This window comes from Gopherus evgoodei, chromosome 2 (assembly GCF_007399415.2).
Source record: "Gopherus evgoodei ecotype Sinaloan lineage chromosome 2, rGopEvg1_v1.p, whole genome shotgun sequence".
Lineage (NCBI taxonomy): Eukaryota > Metazoa > Chordata > Testudines > Testudinidae > Gopherus > Gopherus evgoodei.
In genome coordinates, this window is record NC_044323.1 from 248750790 (window position 1) to 248777928 (window position 27139).

Consider the following 27139-nt stretch of genomic DNA (forward strand, 5'->3'; position numbering starts at 1 on the left):
AGCAAGTCACTCATTAGAAATATAAAATGAGGAGAGAAAAAAATAAGAGCAAATATTAACTTCAGCAATATTAGTGCAGTAACAAGGTAAAGAATTATGATAGGAAACCAGAATAGAAAATAGAAAAAAAGACACCTGAAAACAAAGATCAAACCAATCAAGAGGAAAACCAGGAGAAAGAGTAATAAGAAAGAGAGAATTAGGAGGAGAGGGATAAGGAGAAGTAGGAGTAAGAGATGAGTAAGAACATGGAGGAAGCAAGAAATAAATAGGCCTAAGGGTGCAATCTGTGCTCTAATTACTTTGCTACACAAAATGTTATACCCCACAATCAAGGTCTGAAAACCAAGTACATTCTCTCCCTGGGATGAGGGAAGAGAAAATAGTTCTGTACTCTGCAAAGCCACACCGTACCCTCTCTCCCCTCCGAAAGATTCTAGGTGTGACCACAACTCAGTTAACCATCTACTCCTATCTCTTTTCTTTGACCTTGACAGTGAGAACCTCTCCTTCTCCTGCTATGGGGGAAGGAGCCATGCTGATGATAAGAGACTTGTTAGTGGTTCCTCTGAGCAGAACCGGTTTGGGTGGAGGTTGAAAATTTGCATCTGGCTCTTCCTTTTGCACAGATGGTTTAGGTGGGGCTGTGGGTTCTGGTGCTGGCTCAGGTTTCTTTTCTTCAGTTTTTTCCTGTAATGGAAAGTTATGCATTTCTTAGTGCTGCCGACAAAATCCAAGAACCCATATTCTGCTCAGAGTGTGGAGTCATAAGGTATGGGTATGAATATTGGAATGGAGACAGAATTTACTACTGCCACCTACTAGTGGATAAGTAGAACAGAACAGGATTATCAATTTGCATATTCCCTAAAGTAGGCTATTGTAATAAAGTAATTCCCACACATTTAATGACTTGCTCATAAATTTGACTATTATATATAGAAGTTGTTTGGCTTTACTCAGTTTTGGCTAAATGTGTTTAATCTTAAATTTGTTTCCATGATTTGCAAAGCAGTAGGGAAAAGCTGGGAGTTTGAATAGCCAATAAGTTAAGCAGTGCTTTGCTATCTGCTGGATTCTGTTGCTGGTGGTAGGATAATGCTTTCAAGGGGCATCATGGTTTTGTTAGGGGGGGAAATGGCTCAGTTGCACCCCAAGGCCCATATAAAAGCAGTTCTTACTCCTATTTCCCTTGGCCTTTTTTCTCTCTGCTGCCTTTTTGTTTTTGCTCACTCTGTTCTAGGCAGAACAGGAATCAATAACTTTTGAGTCAAACTTTTGAACCCATGATGTTTGAGATTAGACACTCTGGGTTACATCTTGATCTGTTGAAGTAAGTAGGAATTTTATCATTTCGGTAGGGCCAGGATTTCATGCAATATGTTTGCTCAAACCTGCTAAGTTCCTCTCTTGAGTTTTTCCCCTGCTTATCCCTTGAGCATTCTGAACAGTCTTTTGTATTTGTTGTGGCTTACCTGAACAGCTTGCTGTCTCTTCATCTTGAGCAGCGTAGCTAGGCCTCCTTTTCCTGTCCCTCCAAACATGGCTTTAAATAGTTTGGGAGTTTCTGGTTTTGTTGCAAAGAGACTAGTCAAGCCTTTTGTTCGCACTTGTGGCTCTTCAGTGGGCTTACCCTTCTCCTTGAGCAGCACCCTGTAGATAAGATGGAAGATAGTTCTCACTGCGGTGTGTTGACAAGTCTTATGCTAAGAGATAACTAAACCTCCAAATCAAAGCATGAAACACACATAACTTTTTTCAGGGTCATTTTTCATGCCAAACTTAGTGGAAAAGAAAAAGGCAGGAAGGTACCATTCACCAGCGTATGGATCTATGGCAAACTGCTGCTGTTCATATTTTGAAATCTATTTCTTCCTCTGCAGGATGCAGGTAGAGCAAACGCATGCTCCAAACAAGGTCACATCAAAGGAGGATTGTATAGGGTAAGGTCAGAAACAGGCATAAAAGAGAACACACTCCATTACTGCCACGAGATGTGCATGTGGGGAAAATTTCTCCCCTCTGGCTTGCACTGCAGATGGGTCTTTGCACATTGAGCATTCCCTCTGCTAGTGGATTTTGCACTGAAATGAAGAGAAGTGATAGTGCGCTGAAGTGACCTGCAGTGTGAATCACTGTTTGGTGCTTAGACTCAGAAAGTTGGCAAGTTGCTGTATCTCTGTGACTCTTTCAGTAAAGGAGGGGGGAGGGATAGCGCAGTGGTTTGAGCATTGGCCTGCTAAACCCCAGAGTTGTGAGCTCAATCCTTGAGGGGGCCACTTAGGGATCTGGGGCAAAAATCAGTAATTGGTCCTGCTAGTGAATGGAGGGGGCTCAACTCAATGACCTTGCTAGGTCCCTTCCAGTTCTAGGAGACAGGTATATCTCCAATTATTTAAAAAAAAAAATCACTGTATAGAACCAAAAGCTTTCTAACAGCCAGCACTGTGACATCTGGAAAACAATCCATGGACTTCCCATTCTGTGCTATGCTTGATTACCACCAACAAAGATAATGGAATCACATTTTTGTGGGTACTTTTTGTTGATGATGCACGTGGCAAACTAGGCTGGACCTCACTCTTACAAAACTGTTTTGGTTTTGTAGATGTGAACAAGAGCACAAACTTACTTGTGACAGTAAACTATGCAGATATAGACTAGAACTACAGGACAGCAGGTACGAGCAGATTAGCATGCTCTTATTTCTGTTCAAGGTATGACAGACTCAAACCAGTGGGGTACAGGAGTCTGGTATAGGGCAAATATACTGGTCACTGGCTGAGTAGTTTTCTGTTCCCTGAGTGACCAGAGCAGGGGCTGCACTAGAGTAATCTGGAACCTGCTAGAACCAGTTAAGGCAGACAGGCTGATTAGAACACCTGCAGCCAATCAAGGCAGGCTAATCAGGGCACCTGGGTTTAAAAAGGAGCTCACTCCAGTCAGGTGGGGTGGGAGCCAGAGGAGAGGAAGTGCGTGTGAGGAGCTGGGAGCAAGAGGCACAAGGAGCTGAGAGTGAGAGGCTGTGCTGCTGGAGGACTAAGGCGTACAAGCGTTATCAGACACCAGGAAGAAGGTCCTGGGGTGAGGATAAAGAAGGTGTTTGGAGGAGGCCATGGGGAAGTAGCCCAGGAAGTTGTAGCTGTCATGCAGCTGTTACAAGAGGCACTATAGACAGCTGCAATCCACAGGGTCCTGGGCTGGAACCTGGAGTAGAGGGCGGGCCCGGATTCCCCCCCCAAACCTCCCAACTCCTGATCAGACACAGGAGGAGTTGATCTAGACTATGGGGAAGATCACTGAGGTGAGCAAATCTGCCTATAAGTACAGGACCCACCAAGGTAGAGGAGGAACTTTGTCACAAAGGATTACATAGCTTGTGGGCAAACCTCTCTGTGCAAAGCTTTACTGAATTTTTTACCCCAAAATGCAATATGACCTATGCTGCTGTCACCACTTCCCAGTGTTGCACCTTGAAGTTCTGGGGATAGAGATTGAGAAGTGGGACAGTGGTGGTGCTGATGCACCATGGCAGGGTGAATGGGAATTCTCATTCATCTGAATGTTAGAGGGAGCTTATTGTAGTGAATGCAACTGTAAATTGGTATCTTCACTGTAATCTGAAAAAATCACTAATATGCTTCAGTTTTCTCTTGCAACGTTCAGGAAGCTGGGAGAAGCTTCTCCAGCTGTTTTGGTGCTTGACACCAACCTCAAGCCGCGATCAAGCGCACACAGTTAGTGGTTTAAGCATAGTTTAAATATTAACCATTTTGCCAGTGCTGCATTGTTTGACCTATTTTTTTTAAGTCTTTTGGAGAGACTTGTTTTCCTGTTTTTTGTTCATAGTTGGAGTTTTGATTAGCTAAGTTGTATTGATTTAAAACAGAGGTTCAGACCATTATTTATAGTATAATCCAGCAGCGCTGGGAGTGGCCGGGTGACACGTTAGCTGATCACAAGTCTAAACAGGACCAGGAGCAAAGAGGGGATCTGAAGAGATACAGCCAAAGTGGGGGGAGAGAGAAGTTCATACATACAAATCTATGCACTGACCCACACCCAGCTAAACTCTGTGTATACATAGACCTTGGACATGCTTCTGTTAGGCCTAATTTAAAAGCTGCATGTGTACACCCTTAGGGCTCCTTGAAATCATAGAAAGGTAGGAAGGGACCTCGAGCTTATAATCCATCAACTTGTGGATACAGAAAAATATGTGCCTACAGGTATCCGCACAACTGCACCGTTGAAAATGTGGTCCTAAGTTGAGCACTATCCTGCAGCATACCTGCACAGGAAATGCAGGCCAAGGTGCAGATCTGGTTGGGCACCTGAGGGGTCCTGTTTGCTTCTAAACACTTATGTGTTTGTCATCCTTTGTGGAAAGGAGAGTTGATAACTTTCTCTTTACCACCCTTCCCTGACTACTGCCATCCCTGCCATGACATCATGAAATCTACCAAAAGTTACCGTGATAATTCCACAACAAGCACCAAGAACTAGTTTTTCTAAGAAACAAATGTAATTATCTATCAATCAAAATTATTAATTCTGTATCTAAACCAATACTGCGGGGGCCATACTTAGCCTTCTTCATTAGGAGTTTTTCCGAGTCTGGATAATGCACCAAGATTTCATTGAGAGTTTTCTTGTCTAGAATAAAGAGATTGGCAAATCCATGTGCCACCACGTTAGCGGTCCGTCGATTTCCTCCACTTGCTGCTAATAGGCTGCAATGGAAACAATACAAGAAAGTAGGGTTAGAACTTGCATATATTATGAGTCTTTTTCTAGGTGTTTGGTGTCTTCTTCATTTAATTCAGCGATCATTAAAAAGTTCACATTTACCCCACCATTACCTGAGGTACTTCAATGCTTCTCTCTACTTAACACTAAAACTATACAGAACATAATTTAATCTTTCTTTGATTCAGAAGGCACTTCAGGATCTTGCAGTGCCTCAAGGTCGTCATTATCAACATCAATTATTGTAGATGTAGAAGGTGTAGGAGATTGGGCTGAATTTGTAATCACCCTATGACACACACTGGAAAATGTGTGTGTTTTTTTTTTTAATAAATCCCTGATATCTGCTTGCTTACTTGTCGTCTGCCTCTTTTGCATAAAAGTAGAGTGCAGAATGTGCAATTGCATAACTTCCTTGGCAGTATACTAGACCCAGTTACTAGATTGAAGATTTGTATTGGGAGATATCAGAAATGCCAGTTAATAGAGCTTTCTGGTTGATAAAGTGCTGCTCTTACTTTTACTTTTACTGTACTAGGAATGTAGGAAATCTTGCTGGATAGAAACATGCCTCTCAGATGAGCCTCACTTCAAGGCTGTCACTCATTTCTAAAAGTTCCCTATGTTCTACATAAATTTGGCATTCCCTCACTATTCTGGTTGGAAACTAGTAACATCAGAAATAAAGAAGCATGGCACTGACATTATGGAAAAAAATATTTGCTCTAAATGAATGACTCCTGCAGCTTTACTGCATGAATCACTTTTGTGACCCTGACTGTGAGTCTGTCTCACATTGCATCTCACATCTGGACCCTGGCAAGTTGAGTGGTATGGATATAGAAGGTCTCTGCCTGACAGATTGTAAATTGCCTGTCTGAAGGTGAGGGGAATTTGTTTTGAAAGTGATGAAAGAGATTAGCTTTACAAACAGCAGTCTGGCATGAGAAGTGCAGTACACAAGTAAAAGTTTAGACACCTGTCCAAATACAAATCTGAACTGTTGATCTTGGATTCAACAGACTTCACTTCACTGTCCCATCCAGGGCAACAATCTAAGCAAGCAACACAATACAGTGTATTCCATGTCTTGATCTGAATGCTGAAAATCTCCTATCATGAGTATGAAAGGGTACATCTGCACTAGACTTTTGTACCACCATTGATAGTCAATTAACCAAGTTACTTAAAACGTTTTATAAAGGCTAGGTGAACACTCCCTACATGTTTGCCTACGATTAAAAGAAATATGGTCATAACCTTGAATAAAGACCAAATGTTTGTAGCCTGGATCAAGCTCTGTTTACTCATGTGTGGGCAATTTGAGGCTTTGTTTGAAATCCTGGTCCTATTGAAGTCAATGTGAGTTTTGCCATTGACCTCACTGAGGCCAGGAGTTCATCCTTGGAGTATACAGCTAGGAAGGAGGAAAGCATGTGTGTTCATTGTTCTAGGCGAACAGTGAGACTGGATCAAGCTTGGCTGGCAGGGCACAGTCTTGACACACCAAATCTGTACATTTTAAAAACCTGACACTCAAATCTCTGACGCCTAACTGCATTAGGAACTCAAAATGCTCTGATTTTATTTTAAGGAAATAATGCCCTGATGATGGCCCATAAGGGTACGTATCCACTGCAATAAAACCCCTATGCATGGACTCTCAGATCCTGGGTCAATTGACTCAGGCTCACAGGGCTCGGGTTGCACGGTAAAAATGTGTTGATGTTTGGGCTCAGCCTAGGGCCCAGGCTCTGAGACCCACTCCCCCTCGTGGGGTTTCAGAGCCCAACCTCCAGCCTGAGCCCAAACATCGACACTGCTCTTTTTAGGCCCGTGAGTCCAAGTCAGCTGACCCAGGCTAGCTGTTGCTGTGCTGCATGTCTTTTATTGTGGCATAGATGTATCCTAAATGTTGTGAAAGTTGGTGTGATGAGATGCACAGTGATAACTCGCGAGCAGATGAAAGATCATACCTACCACTAGAAAGGGAAAGGTTTAATAATAAGGGAAGGGGGTGTATAAGGAAATGGGGTCACAGATCTTAGCAAGTGCCTCTTCCTGGCCACCCACTTAGACTGCTGTGAGTGGAGTCTAAGTCTATGCTCTGCTTCCCTTGGGATGCCATAAGCTTCTGGAGCCTGAACGGAGCCATTGCCCCCATCTTGGGGCCCCTATGCACACACTCAGAGAACAGACCTTCTACCTAGCACTCCCCTCTGAGTGGTGAAACTCTCAGTGCGATGCTGACCCTTCAGACTCCCTGGAACTTTAACACACCTCTCCCAATACCACCACCCATGAGGTGTGAAGCTGCTGGTTACAGTTTAACTCTCTCAGGGGCAACATGGTATTTGCTGATGCTTAACACATACTGGTAGACTGGCTTTGCACCAACTGTAGCACCATTGCTCTTTACTTAACAGACAAAGTACATAGTTTTCTAAATGATCTGTAATCTGAGGCCTTGTCTACGCTGTCGTGGTAAGTTGACCAATATTACGCTACTCCAGCTACGTGAATAACGTAACTGGAGTCGACGTAGCTGAGGTTGTCTTACCACGGTGTGTCCATTGCGCTGCATCGACAGGAGACACTCTCCCATCGACTTACCATACTCTTCTCATTCCAATGGAATACCGGAGAGCACTCTGCCATGGATTTAGCGGGTTTTCACCAGACCTGCTAAATCGACCTCACCGCTGCATCGATCACAGCAGCATCAATCACCAGTAAATGTAGTCTCCAGGAAAGACTGGAAGGGACCTCTAGAAGTCATGAAGTCCAGCCACTTGCACTGAGGCAGGACCGAGCAAACCTAAACCGTTCCTGACCGGTGTTTGTCCAACCTGTTCTTAAAAACCTCCAATGATGGGGAGCCACAACCTCACTTGCAAGCCTATTCCAGAGCTTAACTGCCCTTATAGGTAGAAAGTTTCTCCTCATATCTAACCTAAACCTCTCTTGCTGCAGATTAACCCCCTTCCTTGTTCTACCTTCAGTGGGCCCGGAGAACAATTGATCACCATCCTCTTTAGAACAGCCCGTAACGTATCCAAGGATAGTTACCAGGTCCCCCTTCCATCTTCTTTTCTCAACTAAACACACCCAGTTCTTTTAACCCTTCCTCAGGTTTACTAAACCTTCTAAATCTTTTTTTTTTCTCTCCACAATTTATCCACATATTTCCTAAAGAATGATGCCCAGAATTGGACACAGTACTCCTGATGAGGCCTCGCCAGGGCTGCTTAGAGCGAGACAAATACCTCGCATGACATACAGACAATACTCCTGTTTATACACCCCAGAATATTAGCCTTCCCCTCATTTTTTTGCAACTGCATCACATTTTTGACTCACTCACTTGATTTGTGATCCACTGTAAACCCAGATCCTTTTCAGCAGTACTGTCGCCTAGCCAGTAATTCCTCATTTTGTAGTTGTGCATTTGATTTTTCCAGTGTAATGTGGTACTTTGCACTCGTCCTATTGATTTGCCTCTCCCCCCACCACTGTTTGACAACAACCCTTAGATTTTTAACCAGTTGTGCACCCCCATTAGAGTAATTTCACCTAGATTACATTTCCTTAGCTTGCTTATGAGGATGTCGTGGACAGTGTCAAAAACCTTACTAAAATCAAGGTGTATCACACCTGCTGTTCTGTCCCAAGCCAGTAAGCCAATGACCCTCAGTCAAAGATGTCAGTACACATCCTAAACACAATGTCCCACACTAGCTCACCCTTCTCTTGGGAATCTTTGGAGGATCATCTGTGTTCTGTCAGGCAGGCAGAATCCTCCCCTTTCTTGCTTTCCCTGTCCCTGTCGCAGCTTCTTTCATCATAATGCAGTGTAAAATTGCTCTCTCCTCCAGTTCCCCCCATGAGCCCCTTTGCAGATTCCTGCTATGGTCATCTCCTTCTTCTATGCTGCCCTTTGGTAACTTTCCACTCCCAGACCCACCTCCCTTCAGCCCGGGGAGGAAGTTCCTTCTCCCTGCTAGAGCAAACCCATTGTCCCAAGGTGTTCTACTCTGAATAGACAATTGTAGAGTACTGATCACCCACCATGGTAACCAACCTGGCAGAGATGTGACACAACCATGCAAACTCATAGTGGAGTCATATACATACAGGCTTTCCATTTCACAGTCATTTCATGGTACAATTAAAAAAAAATCCACCATTCAGAAGTGGTACAGACAGCACCCCAAATAATCACAGATGGATAAGGAGGATAATGACCTTTGAAAGAGCAAAGAAGCATTAAAAAAAAAACTTTGCTCCTTAGCTGAGTTGCTTGCAACAGCCCTCCCTCTCTATACCACAGAAAAATCATGAAAACGTTTAACTAAACAAAAATCTCTCACTTGTATATAGCGCTTGTGAGCAGTAGAGCTCAGTGCTTTACATTAAATAAGAGGCAAAGTAACTAACACTGCAACGGCTCATTGAGGAGACGCAGTTTTAGTGCCAGTTTCAATCTCCCAGCTCTGCTAGCGGGAGAGAGGTTGCAGGAGGTGAGGTGACTTGTGTCAAGGTCACACAGTCAGCCAGTATCTGACTTCAGATTAGAATCTAGTACTTCCCAGTAAAGGAAAAATGCAGTGGTTCTATATGAGGTCTCAGATAGATAAACATGTATTTACTAACTGCAAATGGATATCAAATACATTTCCATGGCAGTTCTGAAATCACTGTCTGAGTTTTGGTATCGCTGTTCTGTGAACAGCACCTTCTCAGCTGGAACCATCATTCTGACATTTCCCAAGCAGGGGGCTCTGTAATGATACAAACTAGGGTTGAAGAGATCAGCTTTCCTATTAGCAAGCATGGGAAACCAGACCCTGATGTGCAGCGAGTTTTATAAATAAGTATATGTGACTTGGTTAGACAATCCTTGCTCAGAGAAATTCACTTTGCTTAGGGATGGGAGCACAGAGGGCATGACGGGGCCCCTTTTAGTTGGTGGACCAAGAGTTATCGTCGTGTTGGGTTAACTGAGCTTTTTTAAATGACGTAACTTGCCTTACACAGCTTTAGATGCTCTAACTTCCAGTGCTCCCGAATGGGGAACCTTAACTTTTCTGCTTTACTTTCCTTACAAAGAAAATCTGCTTTTCCACAGTAATCACCCCAAAATGCTGTAATTGTCATTAATGTGGGATGCTGTATTTTGGATGTGTAGCAATTTTTATAAGGGTTTAGAAGCATCAAATTGCCATCCTCGTGCCTCCTCATTTCTCAATTTGCCTCTTATCATTGACCGTCATACAGTGTTATTCTTCCTGGGAATAAGATATCAGATTGATCCTGAAACTGCTGTTGTGTTGCCCAGCAGCATAGCTGTACTCTAGCACAAGTGCACATAGAGGGGCTCAAGAAAGGGGGGAGGCCTAGTTCTCAACACTGAGCAGGAAGTCCACCAGCACCCTGCATGCTGAAGCTGGTTGAAAAACAGAATTTCCATCCCATGAGATGTGCCAAGGTTTGAGAGAGTCCTGAATTTGGTCAACAATCAATCTCAGAATGTGTGGTGCAATGAAATATTTCATTCTGACCATATCAAAACGTTATGTTAAGGTTGAAACATTTGGAGTTTTATGTTATAAATAATATAAAAGCCAAAACAATAAAGGTGACATGAAACATTTTGATATTTTTTCATTGAAAATTTCAGTGTAATTGATCTATTCCTGCAACACTTTTTGGTTTTGTTAAAGCAATATTTTCTGATGGAAAACTGGTCCACTGGAGAGTTTTTTGACTAACTCTGCTGTCCACCCACGCCTTACTGACATGCACAGGATAAGAAATGGAGAGAGCATAGGCAGTAAATGGGTGTGTGAGCTGATACAGCTTAATGCATGATCTTCCTTGTGATAATGAGGTCCTTAGCTATGCTTTCCCTTCTTGGAAAACCCCCCGCTTCTCCGACGGAGTAACTGGATGGCTGTGCAACAAGGCTCCCACTATTGCAGGATCACATTTGCCTGGACTCCTTAATTTGCTTCTGCTATTGTTCTGTGCAGGATTTAACCTGTAATGCTTAGACTGTCTTTAGATTAGATTACTTTTTATATTCCACCACAGTTTTCATTTACATTTAAATACATTATTCCTAATTTCTATTTAAAAGCAGAAAAAGGGCTAGGATTTATTGGAATCATTTTGTCTAATTATTTCACCTACCCTACAAATGTGTCTTCTTATTTCTATGCTGCTCTTCTCCCACTGAAGTAATCTATAAGGCCACTACTACCTTCTCCTCCTCTAAATCCCACATCAACTGATTTTTCTGGTGACACCTATGCATTAGCACCAACTCTGTGGGTGCTCTGGGGCTGGCACACCCATGGTGAGAAATTAGTGGGTGCTCTGCCCCGCTCCACCTCTTCCCCCCCAAGCGTGCTGCGTCTCTGCTCTTCCGCCTACCTCCCAGCGTTTCCTGCTCAGCCGCTGCCAAACAGCTGTTTAGCAGTGTTAGCATGCTCTGAGAAGGGGCGGGGAGAAGGAACGTGGCACACTCAGGGGAGGAGGTGGGGAAGAGGCGAGGCTGGGGCAGGGATTTTGGGAAGGGATTGGAAAGGGGGCAGGGAAGGGGTGGGAAGAGGTGGGGCAGGGGCAGGCCTTCATTAAAGGGATGGAGTAGGGGTGGGGCAAGGGGTGGGCATGGGGTCAAGTACTCACGGGAAGGAGGGGAAGTCGGCGTCTATGCACCTATGAGAAAGTAGTGTTAAAAATATGCAGCACTGATAAATCATCAAAATACAGAGTGGCATACTTTCAACACTACTTTATAGTGTAGAATGCTAGGGAATGAGAAAGTATGACATTTCCAAACTGTCTTCATCCCATACAACCTGCCTGGGGAGCCATTGAAAGACTTGCCAGAAACAGACAGGAGTGCAGTAGCTCTGTCACTGCCCTAAATGCCAAAGGTGTAATAAGAACATGATGATGATGATGACCTATGAGATATTACCCACCTAATATCAGCAAGGTACAGGGCAATTGAGGATACTAATTTCTAGTTTAAAAAAATAATTGTACATTTGTTTGTCTCCCCCCCACACACATTTTTTAGATGGGAAGTTCTTTGGGGAAGGGTCTGTCTTTCTATGGGAAGTATGTAGCACATTGTGGATTTTAACACCATTATCATGAAGGGGGAAATTTTTGGAGACAAAGGACAATTATGCACCTAACTCCTCTTGAAAGAAAATGGGCATTGGGTGCTATTTCCCATTTGTGCCTCTAAAAGTTTCTGCCAACCACCCCCAAAAGTTATATTGCCATTGTAGTGAAACATTAAATTGAAGACAGCTTCCAGTCTCTGTCTTTAGTTTTCTTACAAATAAAACAGGCAGTAAAAGGACCAGCTTGAACATGAGACTTAAATTGGGCTCTGTGGTACAGTTCAGCAAAAACATGGACACATTTTAAACATTTCTAGAGCCTCAAAATGAACTGAAATGTTTGGTTTCCTTCAGTACCTATTTTTTCTTCCCAGTAAGAGATTTTTTAAAAGATAATTTATATGAAATTTGAACAAAAATATGTATAAACTGCAGGTATCTTGTATACCATTCTATTAAACAAGTTAACAAGAAGGGGAAAGGTTAATATGTTTCTGCAAACAAGTCCTGAGGCAGAGATCAGGAGGTGAACAAGGCACTCTGATAGCATGGTGACAAGAGTGTTGTGAATAGCCAGACAAAGAGGTAAACACAACAGCTATGCAATAACAGCATTTCAGTTGATCAGCTCCATTAAGGAAGGTGTTTTATTTTTCCTGCTGTAAAGCACTCAGAGCACCTTGACAGAGGGCCCTGTCTAAACCCATTATTTCTAACACGCTGCCACACGGATGATGATGATGATTCCCCAGTGATGCACTGAGTGATTCAGCTGTTTGCTTTCCTCCAAATTTAGGAACATCTGCCAGCTGCTGAGTATTTTCTCCTTCCCAGGCCCACCCACTGCCTGCTGTTTAAGTCCAGAATACCTCGTGCCTGTATTCATATTCCTCTAAGGATCGTATGCTGTCTCCAGGAGTATAGTGGTGGGGATTTCATCTACCATAAATGATCATTTCTGGAAGAGTAAATATTTGCTGGGAAAAATGACCTTGGTCATTGTGTGTGCCTCAAGTGGAAACATCTGCTTGCTCAAGACATCTTTATTGGTTCAAAAGTTGGAAAAGCGCCTCAACCTAGTAGACAAATTTAACTGGCCAAACACTTCCCTGGTGTAACTCCACTGAGTTACAGCGGGACTAGATAGGTCTAGACTCTTAACTCTTAACAATTATTTCTTGTAGAGGAACAAATCACTATTCATCTGGTGTCTAATTGGCTGATCCAAAAGCTGGTGGCAGGTGAGTGAAGATGTTATTGCTCTATGACATTTTAGATTTTTCCAGCTGAAGAAAAATTCTGCAGTAGAAGCAAGAGTGATGTCCATTCCTGAACACATTTTTCTAGACTATGTGTCTAGTTTTGGGGTTTTTTGGTTTTTTAGTACCCAAGTGTTTCTGAAAAATGACAGCTTCCTGTAACGTTGCAGTCTACATGGTTTTATAAAAATATGCTAATGAGTGAATATAATGTAACTGGAATATGCTTCATGCAAAAGGTCTCTTGTAAGGCATCATTACAAAGCTTATAATCTACTGAGTGTGATTATCCTATTTGTATAAATATTCCACTCTTGTATTTGAAACTATAAATATGAAATATAACTCTGAGGGCCTGTTGTAATTATGCAAAGTGTGGGCCATTAGTGGTAGTTTGGAATCTTGATGTCTCCCATTAACCAGGACAATTGTCTGCAGATGGCTGCGTTTTACCTGTAAGTCTTCCTGTATACATGTGTGCTGGCAAGTGGGCAATGAAGTCTCTCAGTGACATGTGATCATGTCACCTGAACTGGAATCCATCTTTAACCTGGTGTCTTTCCATTGAGAAGGAGCGGGTGGGAACCCAGAGAGGGACAAAGGATTCCCACCTTATGCAAAAGATATATATAAAGGGGTGGAACAGAATAAAGAGAAAAGGAGCTATCATGAAGAATCCCCTAGCTACCACCTGAGCTGGAACAAGAGCTGTACCAGGGGAAAGAACTGTGCCCAGGCCTGGAAGGTGTCCAGTCTGAGGAAAAAACTTACTGAAACATCTCTAAGTGTGAGATTATCTGTATTCAGTTTAATTAGACATAGATTTGCACATTTTATTTTATTTTGCTTGGTGACTTACCTTGTTCTGTCTGTTACTACTTGGAACCACTTAAATTTGTATTTAATAAAATCACTTTTTACTTATTAATTAACTCAGAGTATGTATTAATACCTGGGGGAGCAAACAACTGTGCATATCTCTCCATCAGTGTAACAGAGGGCAAACAATTTATGAGTTTACCCTGCATAAGCTTTATTTGGTGTTTGGACCCCATTGGGAGTTGGGCATCTGAGTGTTAAAGACAGGAATACTTCTGTTAGCTGCTTTCAGGTAAAAAACCTGTAGCTTTGGGGCAAGTAATTCAGACCCTGGGTCTGTGCTGGAGCAGACGGGTGTGTCTGGCTCAGCAAGACAGGGTGCTGGGGTCCTGAGCTGGCAGGGAGGACAGGGATAGAAGTAGTCTTGGCACATCAGGTGGCAGCTCCCAAGGCGTTTCTGTGATCTAACCCATCACACTTCCCATCTCTCTCCACACGCACGCACACACTCTCATAATGGAGCATTTTGATTTTCGGCTTTGCTCACATCTTATATTGTCACAAAGAAGACTCAATTGAAAAAATAGACATCCTCTCAAACAGCTGGTATAGGTTTATTTTCCATTTATATAAAAAGGGCCCTGTATCTATGGGAAACTTTCAATCAGGTGTTTGCTATTTGCAGATCTGAGCATTGGCAAGTACCGTATGCACATCATTAAATAAATTGGCATGTTTCCACTACCACAAGAGAGAAATTAAGTTGAGGATAAATTTAAACTTGGCACAGAGCTGTTTACCAATTTTCAAAAGCAGATTAAAGTTTCCGGCAAGAGGATTAACAATAACAGGGTGACAGCTGGAAGAAATCAAGATTCCATTTTATCACATGCAGCAGCTCCTATATTCTGTTACTACTCTTCATGCAGACCTCAACAGGAGTACAGCCAGTCTTGGGCTTGGCCAAAGAGTAAACGTGACATAGAAAGTTGATAGAGATTTGCATTGCAACTAATTAGAAAATAAGGATATTGTACATTGGAATCTTAAAAGAATTATCCCTTCTAAAAGGACCATTCAGAAAAATATTTTCTGGTATACTTTACTGTTAAGTAGATACGTACTCTTAAATGAATACTGCTTATATTTTCAAACCTTAGTGCCTAGCTTTTAAATCCATGTTTAGGCTCCTAAATAGTTTTTCATTGTAGCTTTTTTTCTCTAGTAAAAAGGATAATTGATTTTCAATATCTGCTGCCTAAACATGCCTAGTGACATTGTGCAAGCAATAAAACAAATGTGGTTACACCAAAATGTAGAAACTCGAGCGGGAGGATGTGTTAAACCATCTAAACTCAGGAGGAGAATTCCCTTAGTATATTCCTAAATACTTTACCCAGTTTAGTTTGAAAATGCTCATTACACATTAGTCACTGTTCCACAGGCTCAGAGATCTCAGTGCTAGGGAATTTCCCCCTGATGTTGAGATTAAATTTAATTTTGTACATCTTCATTCCCTTACTAGGTATTTTCTTTTGGACTGTCCTAACTCATTGATTGTAAACATGTTTCATATTGTGGCTCGCTCATTAAGTCAGCCATTCTTTTGGGGGAGTTGCCTGCTTCCAGTCCCAAAGGGCACCTAGTGTGCTTTGTTACATGAAAAAGCCAAATGTAGAAAAATACTATTAATCAGATGCAGTACTTGTTGAAAGATGGCAAATTTCATAGAATTATTTGTTGGTTGATTTTTTTGTTGTTGAGTATTTGAGCAGCTCTATAAAACAACATTATAAACAGTTACTGGATTACCTTATCTCTCCAAATACAGCTCCTGCTCTCAGGGTAACCAGGACTTTTGTGCCATCTGGGCCTCCAAGAACTTGAACTTCTCCCTGCTTGATGATATACATCTCTCTGCCAATCTCTCCCTGGATGCAGAAACATCACACTTTGAGTGGAATAGTCTGACAAATGCCTCTTAACAGACCCTGTTTGTCATATGCAGTTATTGTCCTACCTTTTTTTTAAATGGGTAAGTAAAATAGATCCTGAGCTGTAATCTAACCCTACTGAGCCACCCTGGCACAGGAAAAAAGCCAGAAAGCACATAGATCTTCCTAGCTGAGGATTCCCTTACTGTCACAATAAGGGTCCTTTATACCACTCTGGCAATGTCAAGGAGCCTTAAAACTTCTACACGTTTTTTAGGCTCCTGTGGGAATTGACTAAGAATCGGAACAATTCACTGACAATGGGAACATTAGCAGCCTGCCTGCTTACTTGTTACATTTCTGTTCTGCCTTAGCAGCAGAGCCTGCATCACACAGCCCTACGTCCCCAAGCTGGGGACATCCCAGCACCATGGGGAGAGAGTGAGTATCTCTTGCTGGTTCACACACAGGCACGTGCCCAGCCCTGCCCCCTTAAAGTCTCTCCACAGACGCTGAATCAACCGGGCTGCACACAATGCAGAGAGTTAATCATGACTTTACATCTTTGCAGCATCTGGAACTTAAATTGTAAGCTCTTTGGGGCAAGGACTTTGTCTTCCTATGGGTTTGTACAGCACCTAGCAAAATGGGGCCTGAGTCTGACTGGAGTTTCAGAGCACTACTGCCATATAAGTGCTAAATAATCACAACTGGTAAAACACATGCAAGTATAATTTGAGCACTTGCAACATCTCAGATGAAGATCTGTAGTCTGTTTGCGTGTGCATACGTGCAAAAGTTTTGAACTTCTAACTTCTGCAACACACTATATACATTTTAAATATTCAAACTTAATGATGTGTGTCAACAGATAACTTGTATTTATACAAAGCCGTTTCCCAGGCTACCAACATTTTATGTTTGATAATATAAGTAATAAAATCCATATTGTCCTGTTCCAGCTTGAAACCTGAGAGCACATTATTATTATTACTCAGTATAACATAATTATTTTTAAGATATGTAATTCACCCAGGATTAATTTTCTTTAAAGTATACCCTTGACCTATAGCTGAACTTTTGTGCTAGTATGTTCATTATTTTTACATTTGAAAAACAAATAGTCAAGCTCACCTTTTTGCAGACAAAGTCACCAGGTAAATACACAATGGATTTCAGTCTCAACAGCACGTCATAAATCATTTGAGTATCACACCCCTGTTAAAAATAATTAGAATTTTGCTATACTTGTGCAGTACTTGAAATGATTACCAAGAGGTTTATACTAGGAAGCAAGAGATAGCAATACAGGAGTGTATTGAGCTAATGCTTCAGGTACTGAGTGTAGATTTAAAGCATCATAAAAGTCAATTTCTGGAGGGTAGAGAGAATGCTGGAGGAACACTTTGGGTACCTTTAAGGCCCTTATTATCTGAGTGCCTCAACCTCTAGTTCTCTGTGTTTTGAAAGAATAGTCTTTCTCACTGTGAGATGTTTGTCTATGTATGTGACTCTTGTGCTGGTCTAATTAAATGTGTTCAATACTATGGTTAAAGCTGTGGGCCAATTCTCTGGTGCATAATTGCTCAGGTGGTATAAAAAGGCGCCACCATATGGTTGTTTTTAAGCAAACATGCTCCTTGTCCGATACAATAGATTTCAAACAATGAGTACGATCTTACTGAGTGGCTTTAAACAATGTTTATGGGTGAGAGGCAAGCACTGGGTCAGATTCCCCTATTGGTACAAACCTCTAGTATTCTAGGGTCTTCAGAAGTTACAGGAATATTCTGACATCAGCTACAGAGATTTGTTCCAGCAAAGGATCTGGCCTGATCTATTTAACGTTTCATAATTTTCCATGACGAATGAATTAAGACTAAAACTATTGTGTGTTGTGACTTTTCCTTATTATTTTTTAAGTAAAATGACGACTTGTGCATTCTATGCCTTGGCAGGGCATAACATTTTTATTAATCCCATAGCAAAGACCCAACCTTAACAATCATTTATCACATATGTCCCTAGACAACTATAACTACTTATATTAATAATCATTAGAAAGTCCATTTGCACACAGTTATCAAACAGCAATATCCAGTTATTTACCTATACCTAGAACTGGTAAGAACTGTGACCTCTCACATAGCACTGGGTACAAGTGGGCAAATGACACATCCTAGGGAAGGTTATTTTTCCTGCTACCTCATCTTTCTGCCCCTTTGGCTTACTTGTACCCCCAAACTGACATGCAGACTACACCACCATTTGCCACCTCTGAGTCTGGCGGATAATGCCAGTGTAACTGCACTAAAATAACAACACAGTATCACTCAAACTTTTTTGGCTTCTGCATTGGATGAAGAAACAGGCACTTGGCTCAATCCAACCATGAGCTTCCATTCACTTGGCAACCTCTTGACCTTATTTTGCCTTTAATATAACTAATGAAAAAAAGGTCCTAAATACTGCAACATGTGCAAAACTAGATTTTATAGCTCACAAAACAACATGTTGCTCCGTTCTCCTTTAAAACTACTTGCTTTGAATAAGTCAACTTTATTGACAATGGCAAAGTTCACATCAATTGCAATGGCTAACTGCATTTTGGTTGGCATCTGCTCCAGTAATTCTGATTCATCTGCAAGAGAGAAAAAAAGACCCCAGAATTCCTAATTACAACGTGGAAATGCAAAGGAAGAAGGAAAAAGAGCAGCAGCAGGAGAATTTTTAAAAAATCAAAATGAACCTTTCCCTTGTACAGAAGAATATCCTAACAGAGTTAAATCTAAACATGAGATCTAATAGAGGAATATTCTTTCAGACTAACAAATTGTGCAATTAAACCACTTTTTCAGAACTCTAAGCAGAACATATTACAGATGGCTAAATATGTGAAAACCCCTTGGTCATTTTTAGATTCCAGATATTTTATATATAGAAAGGAGAATTCCCAAACTGTAGGTATTGTATTACAAAAGGTGCTAATCCTGGGTGTAACTTAATTTCCAAATATTCAAGGTAGCCTTGGAACTGCATATGAAGACTACTATAAATGAAGACTTGCAGTGCTGCTAGAAGTTCAAGTTAGTGATCCGTCTTTAGACACTACACTTTTGCTGCATGAAAGTACAATATGTAATAATTCAAAACCTCTTAGAAAACACTTAAATCCACCAACACCAGTATGGGTTTTTCTCTTAATAATATGTGTGTTTCTGAAGGCCCTACAAAACAGCACGTTGGGTTGGCTTTTTTGGTGCTTGTTAACTAGTGTGTGTCTCTCTCACCCACCCCTAGACCATTCAGAAGAGATCAAATGAGATCCATGTATTCATAGAATCATTGAATATCAGGGTTGGAAGGGACCTCATGAGGTCATCTAGTCCCTGCTCAAAGCAGGACCAACCCAATTCCTTGGATCTAAACAGAACATTTCTGCTGTGAATCAGTGTGTGAGCAGATATGGTATAGTTTGAGAGTCATCTTACCCAGCATTCCTTGAGAGTCCCATGTGTATTCGTACCACCTTCGAACACGATTCTGAACTACTTTTGGAATTGTATAGGTGTTCATGTAAGAGACGGTGTTATCCATGCTGGCACGGTAGTAATTCTGTCCTGCCGTAGCTGCTCCAATTACATCCCGCATCTGCAAATATCAGTTATTACTACAAACACTTTTCAGTGGTAACAGTCTCAGTTTTTCAGTGATTAGTCATTCCGCAAACACAAACACTTTGCTTTGTCAATATGTGTTAGTGGTAATGAATGGATTTAAACTAAGTTGCGTTAAATAGTTGTGTTTTTACCTTTTTTTTGTTTTTGTTTTTTTTTGTAGAGGGACATTGACATTAACAACTTAATGTAGCCATGTTAGAAGTTTAACAGCAAGTGCAATTCATTAATGTCTAAAGATAAATCCAAAATCTGATATTAAAATTATAGTGTAGCAGTGCTGGGTGACCTAACAGAGAGGACTCTTCCAGGACCAGCATGGACCAAGGCATTTCATGTAAGCCAGTTGCATAAATTTGTGACCTCCGATACTGTAATCTGATCCATATGGGCAGGCCTCTCTGTAGAGTTCCACCAGATAGGTCCAACTGCAGAATTGAAGCTATGGCCTCGAAAATTGGTGTCTACTGTAAATTACAAAGGGCCATACATGGAACTACAACCATAGATAAATACATATGTCAGAAAAAATATACAGTGGAGACTCAAAAGAGTCCTTGAACTTTTTTGATCTTCTGCTTCAAAGTTTTCTGTATCCTGTATACGAATGGGACCATAAAGAGTACATTGTCTTTACATGGCAGTAATTTACATAACTATAAATCTAGCCATTAATTCATTTGTTTACCTGACCAATTAAGCTGGAGAACACAAAGACACCCGTGAAAAAATTCAGTAGCTGAAAGATTATCTCAAAGAGGGTTTGCGGTTCTGCAAGGCCACCAATGGTAATTAAAGTGCGCACTGCCCAGTAGTAACACCTCAGATACCTGGGGATACACACAGCAAACATTTTATTGACTTCAATGGGACTATTCACATATTTAAAGTTATGCATGTGTTTTGCTGTCTTAAGTCCAGGGGGCTCAGCACCTTCCAGAAACAAGCCCTGTGATGCTTTTCAGCTTAAAAGCTCTCTAAGGCTTCACAAATGATTGCCCAGTCCTGCAAACCCTTAATAATGGGAGCAGACCCAATAAAGCCCCAAATTAGGTGCACACAGCAAATACAGCAGCTACTTACCAGTGCCCACTAATTCTCTGACAGTTTAGGACAACAGCTACTTGAAACTGCCAGGGAGGATTTTAGGCAGGCAGAATGCAGTTATCGTTGATGTAAATACCATGGTGATAAGGGCACGATTAAAACCTTGCTAAATAGATTGAAGTCAGGTCTACACTAGCAGTACTTTGCATAAGCAGCAAAGAATCCTATGGCACCTTATAGACCAACAGACGTTTTGAAGCATGAGCTTTTGTGGGTGAATACTCACTTCGTCAGATACATTCACCCACGAAAGCTCATGCTCCAAAACGTCTGTCAGTTTATAAGGTGTCACAGGATTCTTTGCTGCTTTTACAGATCCAGACTAACATGGCTACCCCTCTGATACTTGAGTATTTTGCATGTATAACTACACTGGTAAACTAAATTGGCAAAGTACTCCTTCGGTGGGTGCAGCTTATACCAGCAAAACTGCATTTTTGCTGGCCCGGTTTATTTTAGCTTTCTTCCTTCTGAGTGAAATAAGTTATATCAGTGTCACATTCCAATGTGCAATCCAGACCACTGGGGAGCTGTGCAGGGCTGCCCAGAGGATTCAGGGAGCCTGGGGCAAAGCGGGGAAGCAGCGGTGGTATGGGTCTTCAGTGGCATTTCGGCAGCGCGGGGCCCTTCAGTCATTCCGCATCTTCAGTAGCACTGAAGGGCCCTCCCGCCACCGAAATGCCCCCAAAGACCTGGAGTGACTGAAGGGCCCATGACTGCTGAAATGCTGCTGAAGATCCAGACCGCTGCCGGGCCAGGGCTCGCGGGGCATTTCGGCGGCGGGGGGCCCTTCAGTCGCTTCCACGCCTTCAGCAGCACTGAAGGGCCCTCCACTGCTGAAATGCCGGCTGAAGACCTGGACCACTGCAGGGCCAGGGCTCACGGGGCCCCTGCGGGGTCCGGGGCCTGGGGCATATTGCCCCACTTGCCCCCCTGGGCAGCCCTGGAGCTGTGTCACCAACTGCCTTGCACCTTGGACCTCTCACAAACAGCCAAACAGTATGTAAGTCAGCCCCTGAGGGTCTGTGTATTGCTGTAGCCTTCTAGCAGCACTCCAGTCACCCTCTGGCTTCCACCAGCCTTAGTTACCACTTGCAGGGTGGCCCCAACACACTCCCAGTCCTGAATTTTCTACAAAACATATGTTCTGCACTGTCCAGCCCTCTCCTGGGCAGTTGTGATATTAAAGGCCCATTGCCCCTGTAAGAGGTCAATATTCAACAGTTTGCTATTTCAGCTGGAGTACCCAAACAGTTCAGTTTAAACATAATACTGGATTAGTTCTGATTAAAAAATAAAACAGGTTTATATAATTACAAAGAGGGATTTTAAATGAGTAGGTATAAGGTATTAAAGTCAGATATGGTTAAAGGTGAACTGAAGATAAACACTTTCTAGTAGCTACAACTTGACTTGGTTCAAGCTAAAATCCTTATCACATGTTCTCTGCAATATTGCTGACCAAATTCTCAAGTCAGCATGTGCCACCAAATTCAAAGGGCTGGTTCCTTTATCGTCTTAGGTGAGCGAAAGAAAGAGAAATGGAGGAGTTTTTGCCCCTCACTTTCATAGTTCTATCTCCCTTTGAAATGCATTTTTCTGAGGTTACCCCTAGATAAAGTTCCTTCCTTTGTGAGAATGGAGACAAGGAGTCCTGTGGTGAAAGAAGTTCCATGCTGTCATTTGCTAAAATGCAGCGCAATCTGTTCCTGCCCCCGTTTGTTGCCAAAGAATGGCCACTTGACCAGTCAATCAACTTTGATGACACCTAGCTAGAGGAGTCAGCTTGTCTTTTGTCTTTGAGAAACATGTTTAGCCCTCCCCTGACTTGTCTGATAAACATATTTCAGTCATAATTTCAGTTTATATTCAAATCATTATATATAATATGGCTACACACATTTCATTATATTATAGACCCATGAGTTATTAGTTCTCAAATGATACCTCACAAGGCATATTTTGCACAAAGAATATTACAATAGTGTTTAGGGTGTGAATACAGGGGTGTGTTTGGTCACAACCAGCAAAAGTGCAGTTTTGCTAGTACAAATGTGCCTATGTGAGCAGCTTTTTACCACCACAGCTATGTCAGAGATAAATTGCATCTCAACGCAGCCTGGCTGACGCAGCTATGTCAGCAAAAGTTTGAAGTATAGACCTGGCCTGAGATTAGAAATTAGCTAAAACACCAGTGCTAACTCCCTCACTTTTGCCAAAAGTGCATTGGGATCTTTAAGAATCACAGCAGAACATTAACTCTGTTTTAAATTACATTTGAAAGATGGCACTGCAAATAGCATAGCACTACATCATCCTAATACTAAAAGGGGATTAATTAGTTTTTTAAACCAGTTCATCGTTTTAGTGAAAGTGATGGTGTTCCTTGCTTTTATGAGCTAGGGTATTTTTAAAAAAGATAATTGAGTCTTTCAAAAATACTTTTCATCCCTAGTCAAATCACTAATTAATATTTATAATGGAGCATTCTGAGTGTCTTGACAATCAAATTTTAGATCCTTTTCAGATTATTAGAGTTGTTCATTTTCCCTAACTGTACAATAAACTCTTCAATTTTACGTATGATTGCATTTTACACATTTTTTTTTATATTTATTAACATTTTATTAAATTTAGAAAGAAACCTAATAGGCAATACAAATAACTTGAGGTCTCAATCCTGAAAATAGATGCTCCAGTGGATATCCTTTCTGTCTGCCTTGAGTCCTGAAACCCACTGACCTGTTTGCAGGATTGTGACCCAAGTTTTAATTTACTCTTATCACATATATCCTTAGAGGGGTAATGCCATTAATACACTCTATAGATGATGGTACAATTTTAGACCTATGAAGTGGCAGTTTTATATAAATTCTGTGACAGCTGAATGAAGGGCTACCTCCAACAGGCAATTCCCTGTTTTAAAGCACTTGATATACCTAAAGTCTTCAGTGTGCTTTTATTTGACCTTTTAGTTAAAGGCCAACCTGTGATAAGCAATTGATTTTTTGCTGATCCCTTGGGTGGTCATGTTACGCTGGCTTCACTATAACAAGATTTAGTAATTATCACTTTTACCACAATTATCCACTTGCAGACTTTAACAGCTAGAATTGTCATTTTTCATTAATAATTCTGACACTGAAAATGTACTGCAGATCTGTTAACACTGGAAAGTAATCCCATCCCTTGTCTCCCCTCCCCAATATTGTAGTTATAACATGGACATCTAGATTAAACCCCTGTATTGTTCACAGGGTTCCACAGATTCAGCATCCTTCCAGCAAAGTCTGTGTGATCCACATCTAGTGGCACCAAGACCACTTAGAGAGAGAGAGACAAAATGAATCTGCTCTACAGCCTTAGTTAATAGCCAGCTGACTTTTAGCTCATGTGGTAGATGCTCAAGCACTAAACTCCAGAGGTCCCCGGTTCGATCCCACTGACAACCAGAGTCTGTCAGTGTTACAAATGGGGGCTCATCCAGGATTTCAACTGGGAAGTCTCTGAAGCTCTGGATGCACTTCCTCAGCTAGAGGAGATATGTAACCCACACACCTTCTGCGTGTGGTGTTCTGTCCCATCTAGTGGCACTGAAACCACTTAGAGAGAGAGATAAAATGAGTCTGCTCTACAGCCTTAGCTAACAGCCATCTGGCTTTTAGCTCATGCAGTAAGCTCCAGAGATCCCCGGTTTGATGCTGGTAACCGGGGTCTGTCGGTGTTACATCTGCACAACTAGTCGCTCTGTTTCCCATGGTTCTGTGGTCAGGTAAATGTAAATGGAGAGGAAAGGTTATGTTTCTGTTTTGCAATTATCACAGCTTTCAGGGTGAAAGGACGTTCCTAGCTCGTTTGGAACGCCATAAGGAGTAGGTTATCCTGTATTCACTGGACATAACTGAGACTACTGTGCTGGGCTTGAGCTACAGCCCTAAGAACTTAAATGAAATAAAGGAAACAGTGCTACTTCTGAACAAGTGGCCTCGGAAATTCAGGATGAATAAGATGTAGCATTGGCTTTTGACGGTAGCCCCAATGACTTCAGCAGATAGAGATTATAACACTGATTCTGGGCTATGTCTCTGAGGATATCTGGAAAACAGATGATACAGTGTGAGTGCTATATAGATAGCAGCCTGAGGAACTTCAGGGGTTGGTCTAATACTGTGTATGTATCTACCTGAAAAGGAAGTGTATGTTTTAAAAAAAAAAAATCTGTTCATTACTGGTGATATGTTTAGTGCAGTGCATACAGTACTTCTGTAGTCTCAGGTCACACAGATACTTTTTAACGCATGAGTCATATGCTGCTCTCTATATGTCAGATGCAGGTTTTATATTTTCCCCATTTATTCAGTTTTTGTTTTTTCTATAATCTGAACTAAGAGTTCAGAAATATAAGGTCACTCTGCCAAGAAAAAAAAAAAAAGAAAAAAGAAGAAGAAATTGTAAAAACCAGGAGCCAGAAAAGATTGATTCCAAATGCTATGTTATTAGCAGCTCTGCTTCCTGCTAGCTAATTATATCTTGAAATCATCAGTGCTTGCCATACAGCAAACTGGATAGCTGAAAAATTAATCTTAAAACAAAGTAGAGACAAGAGTGGGATTTTCCCTTTACATAATATAGACAGTATGTTTAGCCCTCAGGAAATCAAACCATCAGATTTTTCCCTAAAATAAGGAACACAAATAAAAACATTCATAAACAATGCAAACAAGATAACTCTATTCAAATGGGAATATTTCTCTTTCATAAAAATTCATTTCAGACTACAACAAACTGTTCACATGGCTTTGGTTAAAATAGTCAAACTTTGATGTGTATGAAGGATAGCATAACTGAAAATGGTCTTCAAGTTTTAAGCTGGTATTTGTGCATCCATTTCATTTAGGAAGACTTAGGTCTTCCATATTAGAATCCTCCAAAAATACAACCCAGACAGAGCAAGTATAGTAAAGTGGTGGGTAAGTTCTGGCCTTCTAATGTATCCAATCCTAAAGCTTCTTCCCTTAAATTGCTTATTGGCTGTTGAGCAATAGCTTGCTGACCTCAGCAACTAAACAGGTGTGATATATACATTTAAATAAAAAGGGAAAAAGCAGAAAGCCCATGAAGGTCAAGTTCTCAGACTGAAGGACAAAGCTGAACTAGCTAGAGGACATAAGAGTTGCAATAATGCAACAGGACTATCCTACTACAAGCAGCTCTGAGAGCAACACCCACAAGAAGGAAAAAAACTGGTCACATTTGACTTAATAGGCTGACAATCTAAGCTGTGTGCCAAACAACACTCTAACTAATCTGATTGCAAATGCTAACATAGACCATCCACAAACTGTTGTTCCATGACACAAATCTTTGTTCCTTGTAATGGTTTAGCCTAGACCAAGCCCAAGGTTGAACCACAACCAGGAACAAAAGTTTGTGTCCTGGAACAAATGGTTGTGGAGAATTGACATTCACATTTACAGTCACATTAGCCTTTAACTTGACTTAGCTCTCTGATATCTCATGCTACAACTTGATAACCCCCCACCTCAACTTGTCCAGCCAAGCCTACTGAGAAGATTGTGACTGCCCCACAGTCAGACAGACAATTCAAAATTCATGTAACTATGTTAATTAAAAATGTGCCATAAATTAGTGGCAGACATTAGAGAAAACTGCACTTTCATAGATTCATAGACTCTAGGACTGGAAGGGACCTCGAGAGGTCATCGAGTCCAGTCCCCTGCCCTCATGGCAGGACCAAATACTGTCTACACTATCCCTGACAGACATTTTTCTAACCTACTCTTAAATATCTCTAGAGATGGAGATTCCACAACCTCCCTAGGCAATTTATTCCAGTGTTCAACTGCCCTGACAGTTAGGAACTTTTCCTAATGTCCAGCCTAAATCTCCCTTGCTGCAGTTTAAGCCCATTGCTTCTTGTTCTATCATTAGAGGCTAAGGTAAACAAGTTTTCTCCCTCCTCCTGATGACACCCTTTTTCAACTGTAATATTTGCTCAGCTAATCTGAGGGCCAGGAACTGAGCTCTTCAGGGCTGGGAATGTGTTGTTTTTATAGTGCTTGGCATGACGGAGCCCTCATCCTGATCAGAATCATCATGCACTATTTCAATACCAATGACAATTTTGAATAAAAAATACATTTTGAGACTTTTGAAATCTTTTTGTGGATAATTTTCAAATAAAAGAAATAAAAGAAAAGGTGAAACACACTGAATACATTTATTGTCAATTATTCACTCAGTTGTACTTAGGAGAAGTTACTGGAGACCCATGCAACATACTAGCATGTTGGGTTAGAGACTGTACATAAGGCACTTGACTTGGCAAATGTCATAGTTTCAAATGGTTCCATAGTCTCATGTCAGGAAAGCTTAAATGTAATCTATCTACGTTCTTATGCTATACTCATTACCACAACTTTTGATTTGATTAC

The 27139-nt window shown here is 41.4% G+C and overlaps 1 protein-coding gene across 1 annotated transcript in view; it reads right to left on the reverse strand.

Annotated features, from left to right (window-relative positions):
• Positions 1–471: 471 nt before the first annotated feature.
• Positions 472–27139, reverse strand: part of CNGB3 (cyclic nucleotide gated channel subunit beta 3) — a 106103-nt gene continuing 79435 nt past the window's right edge. The window contains exons 11-18 of the mRNA XM_030549460.1: positions 20266–20407; positions 19392–19551; positions 18444–18541; positions 17035–17118; positions 15779–15897; positions 4587–4733; positions 1476–1653; positions 472–690 (exon numbers count right to left, since the gene is read on the reverse strand). Of these exons, the coding sequence (XP_030405320.1) occupies positions 472–690; positions 1476–1653; positions 4587–4733; positions 15779–15897; positions 17035–17118; positions 18444–18541; positions 19392–19551; positions 20266–20407 (1147 nt within the window). The remainder of the gene's footprint in view (positions 691–1475; positions 1654–4586; positions 4734–15778; positions 15898–17034; positions 17119–18443; positions 18542–19391; positions 19552–20265; positions 20408–27139) is intronic.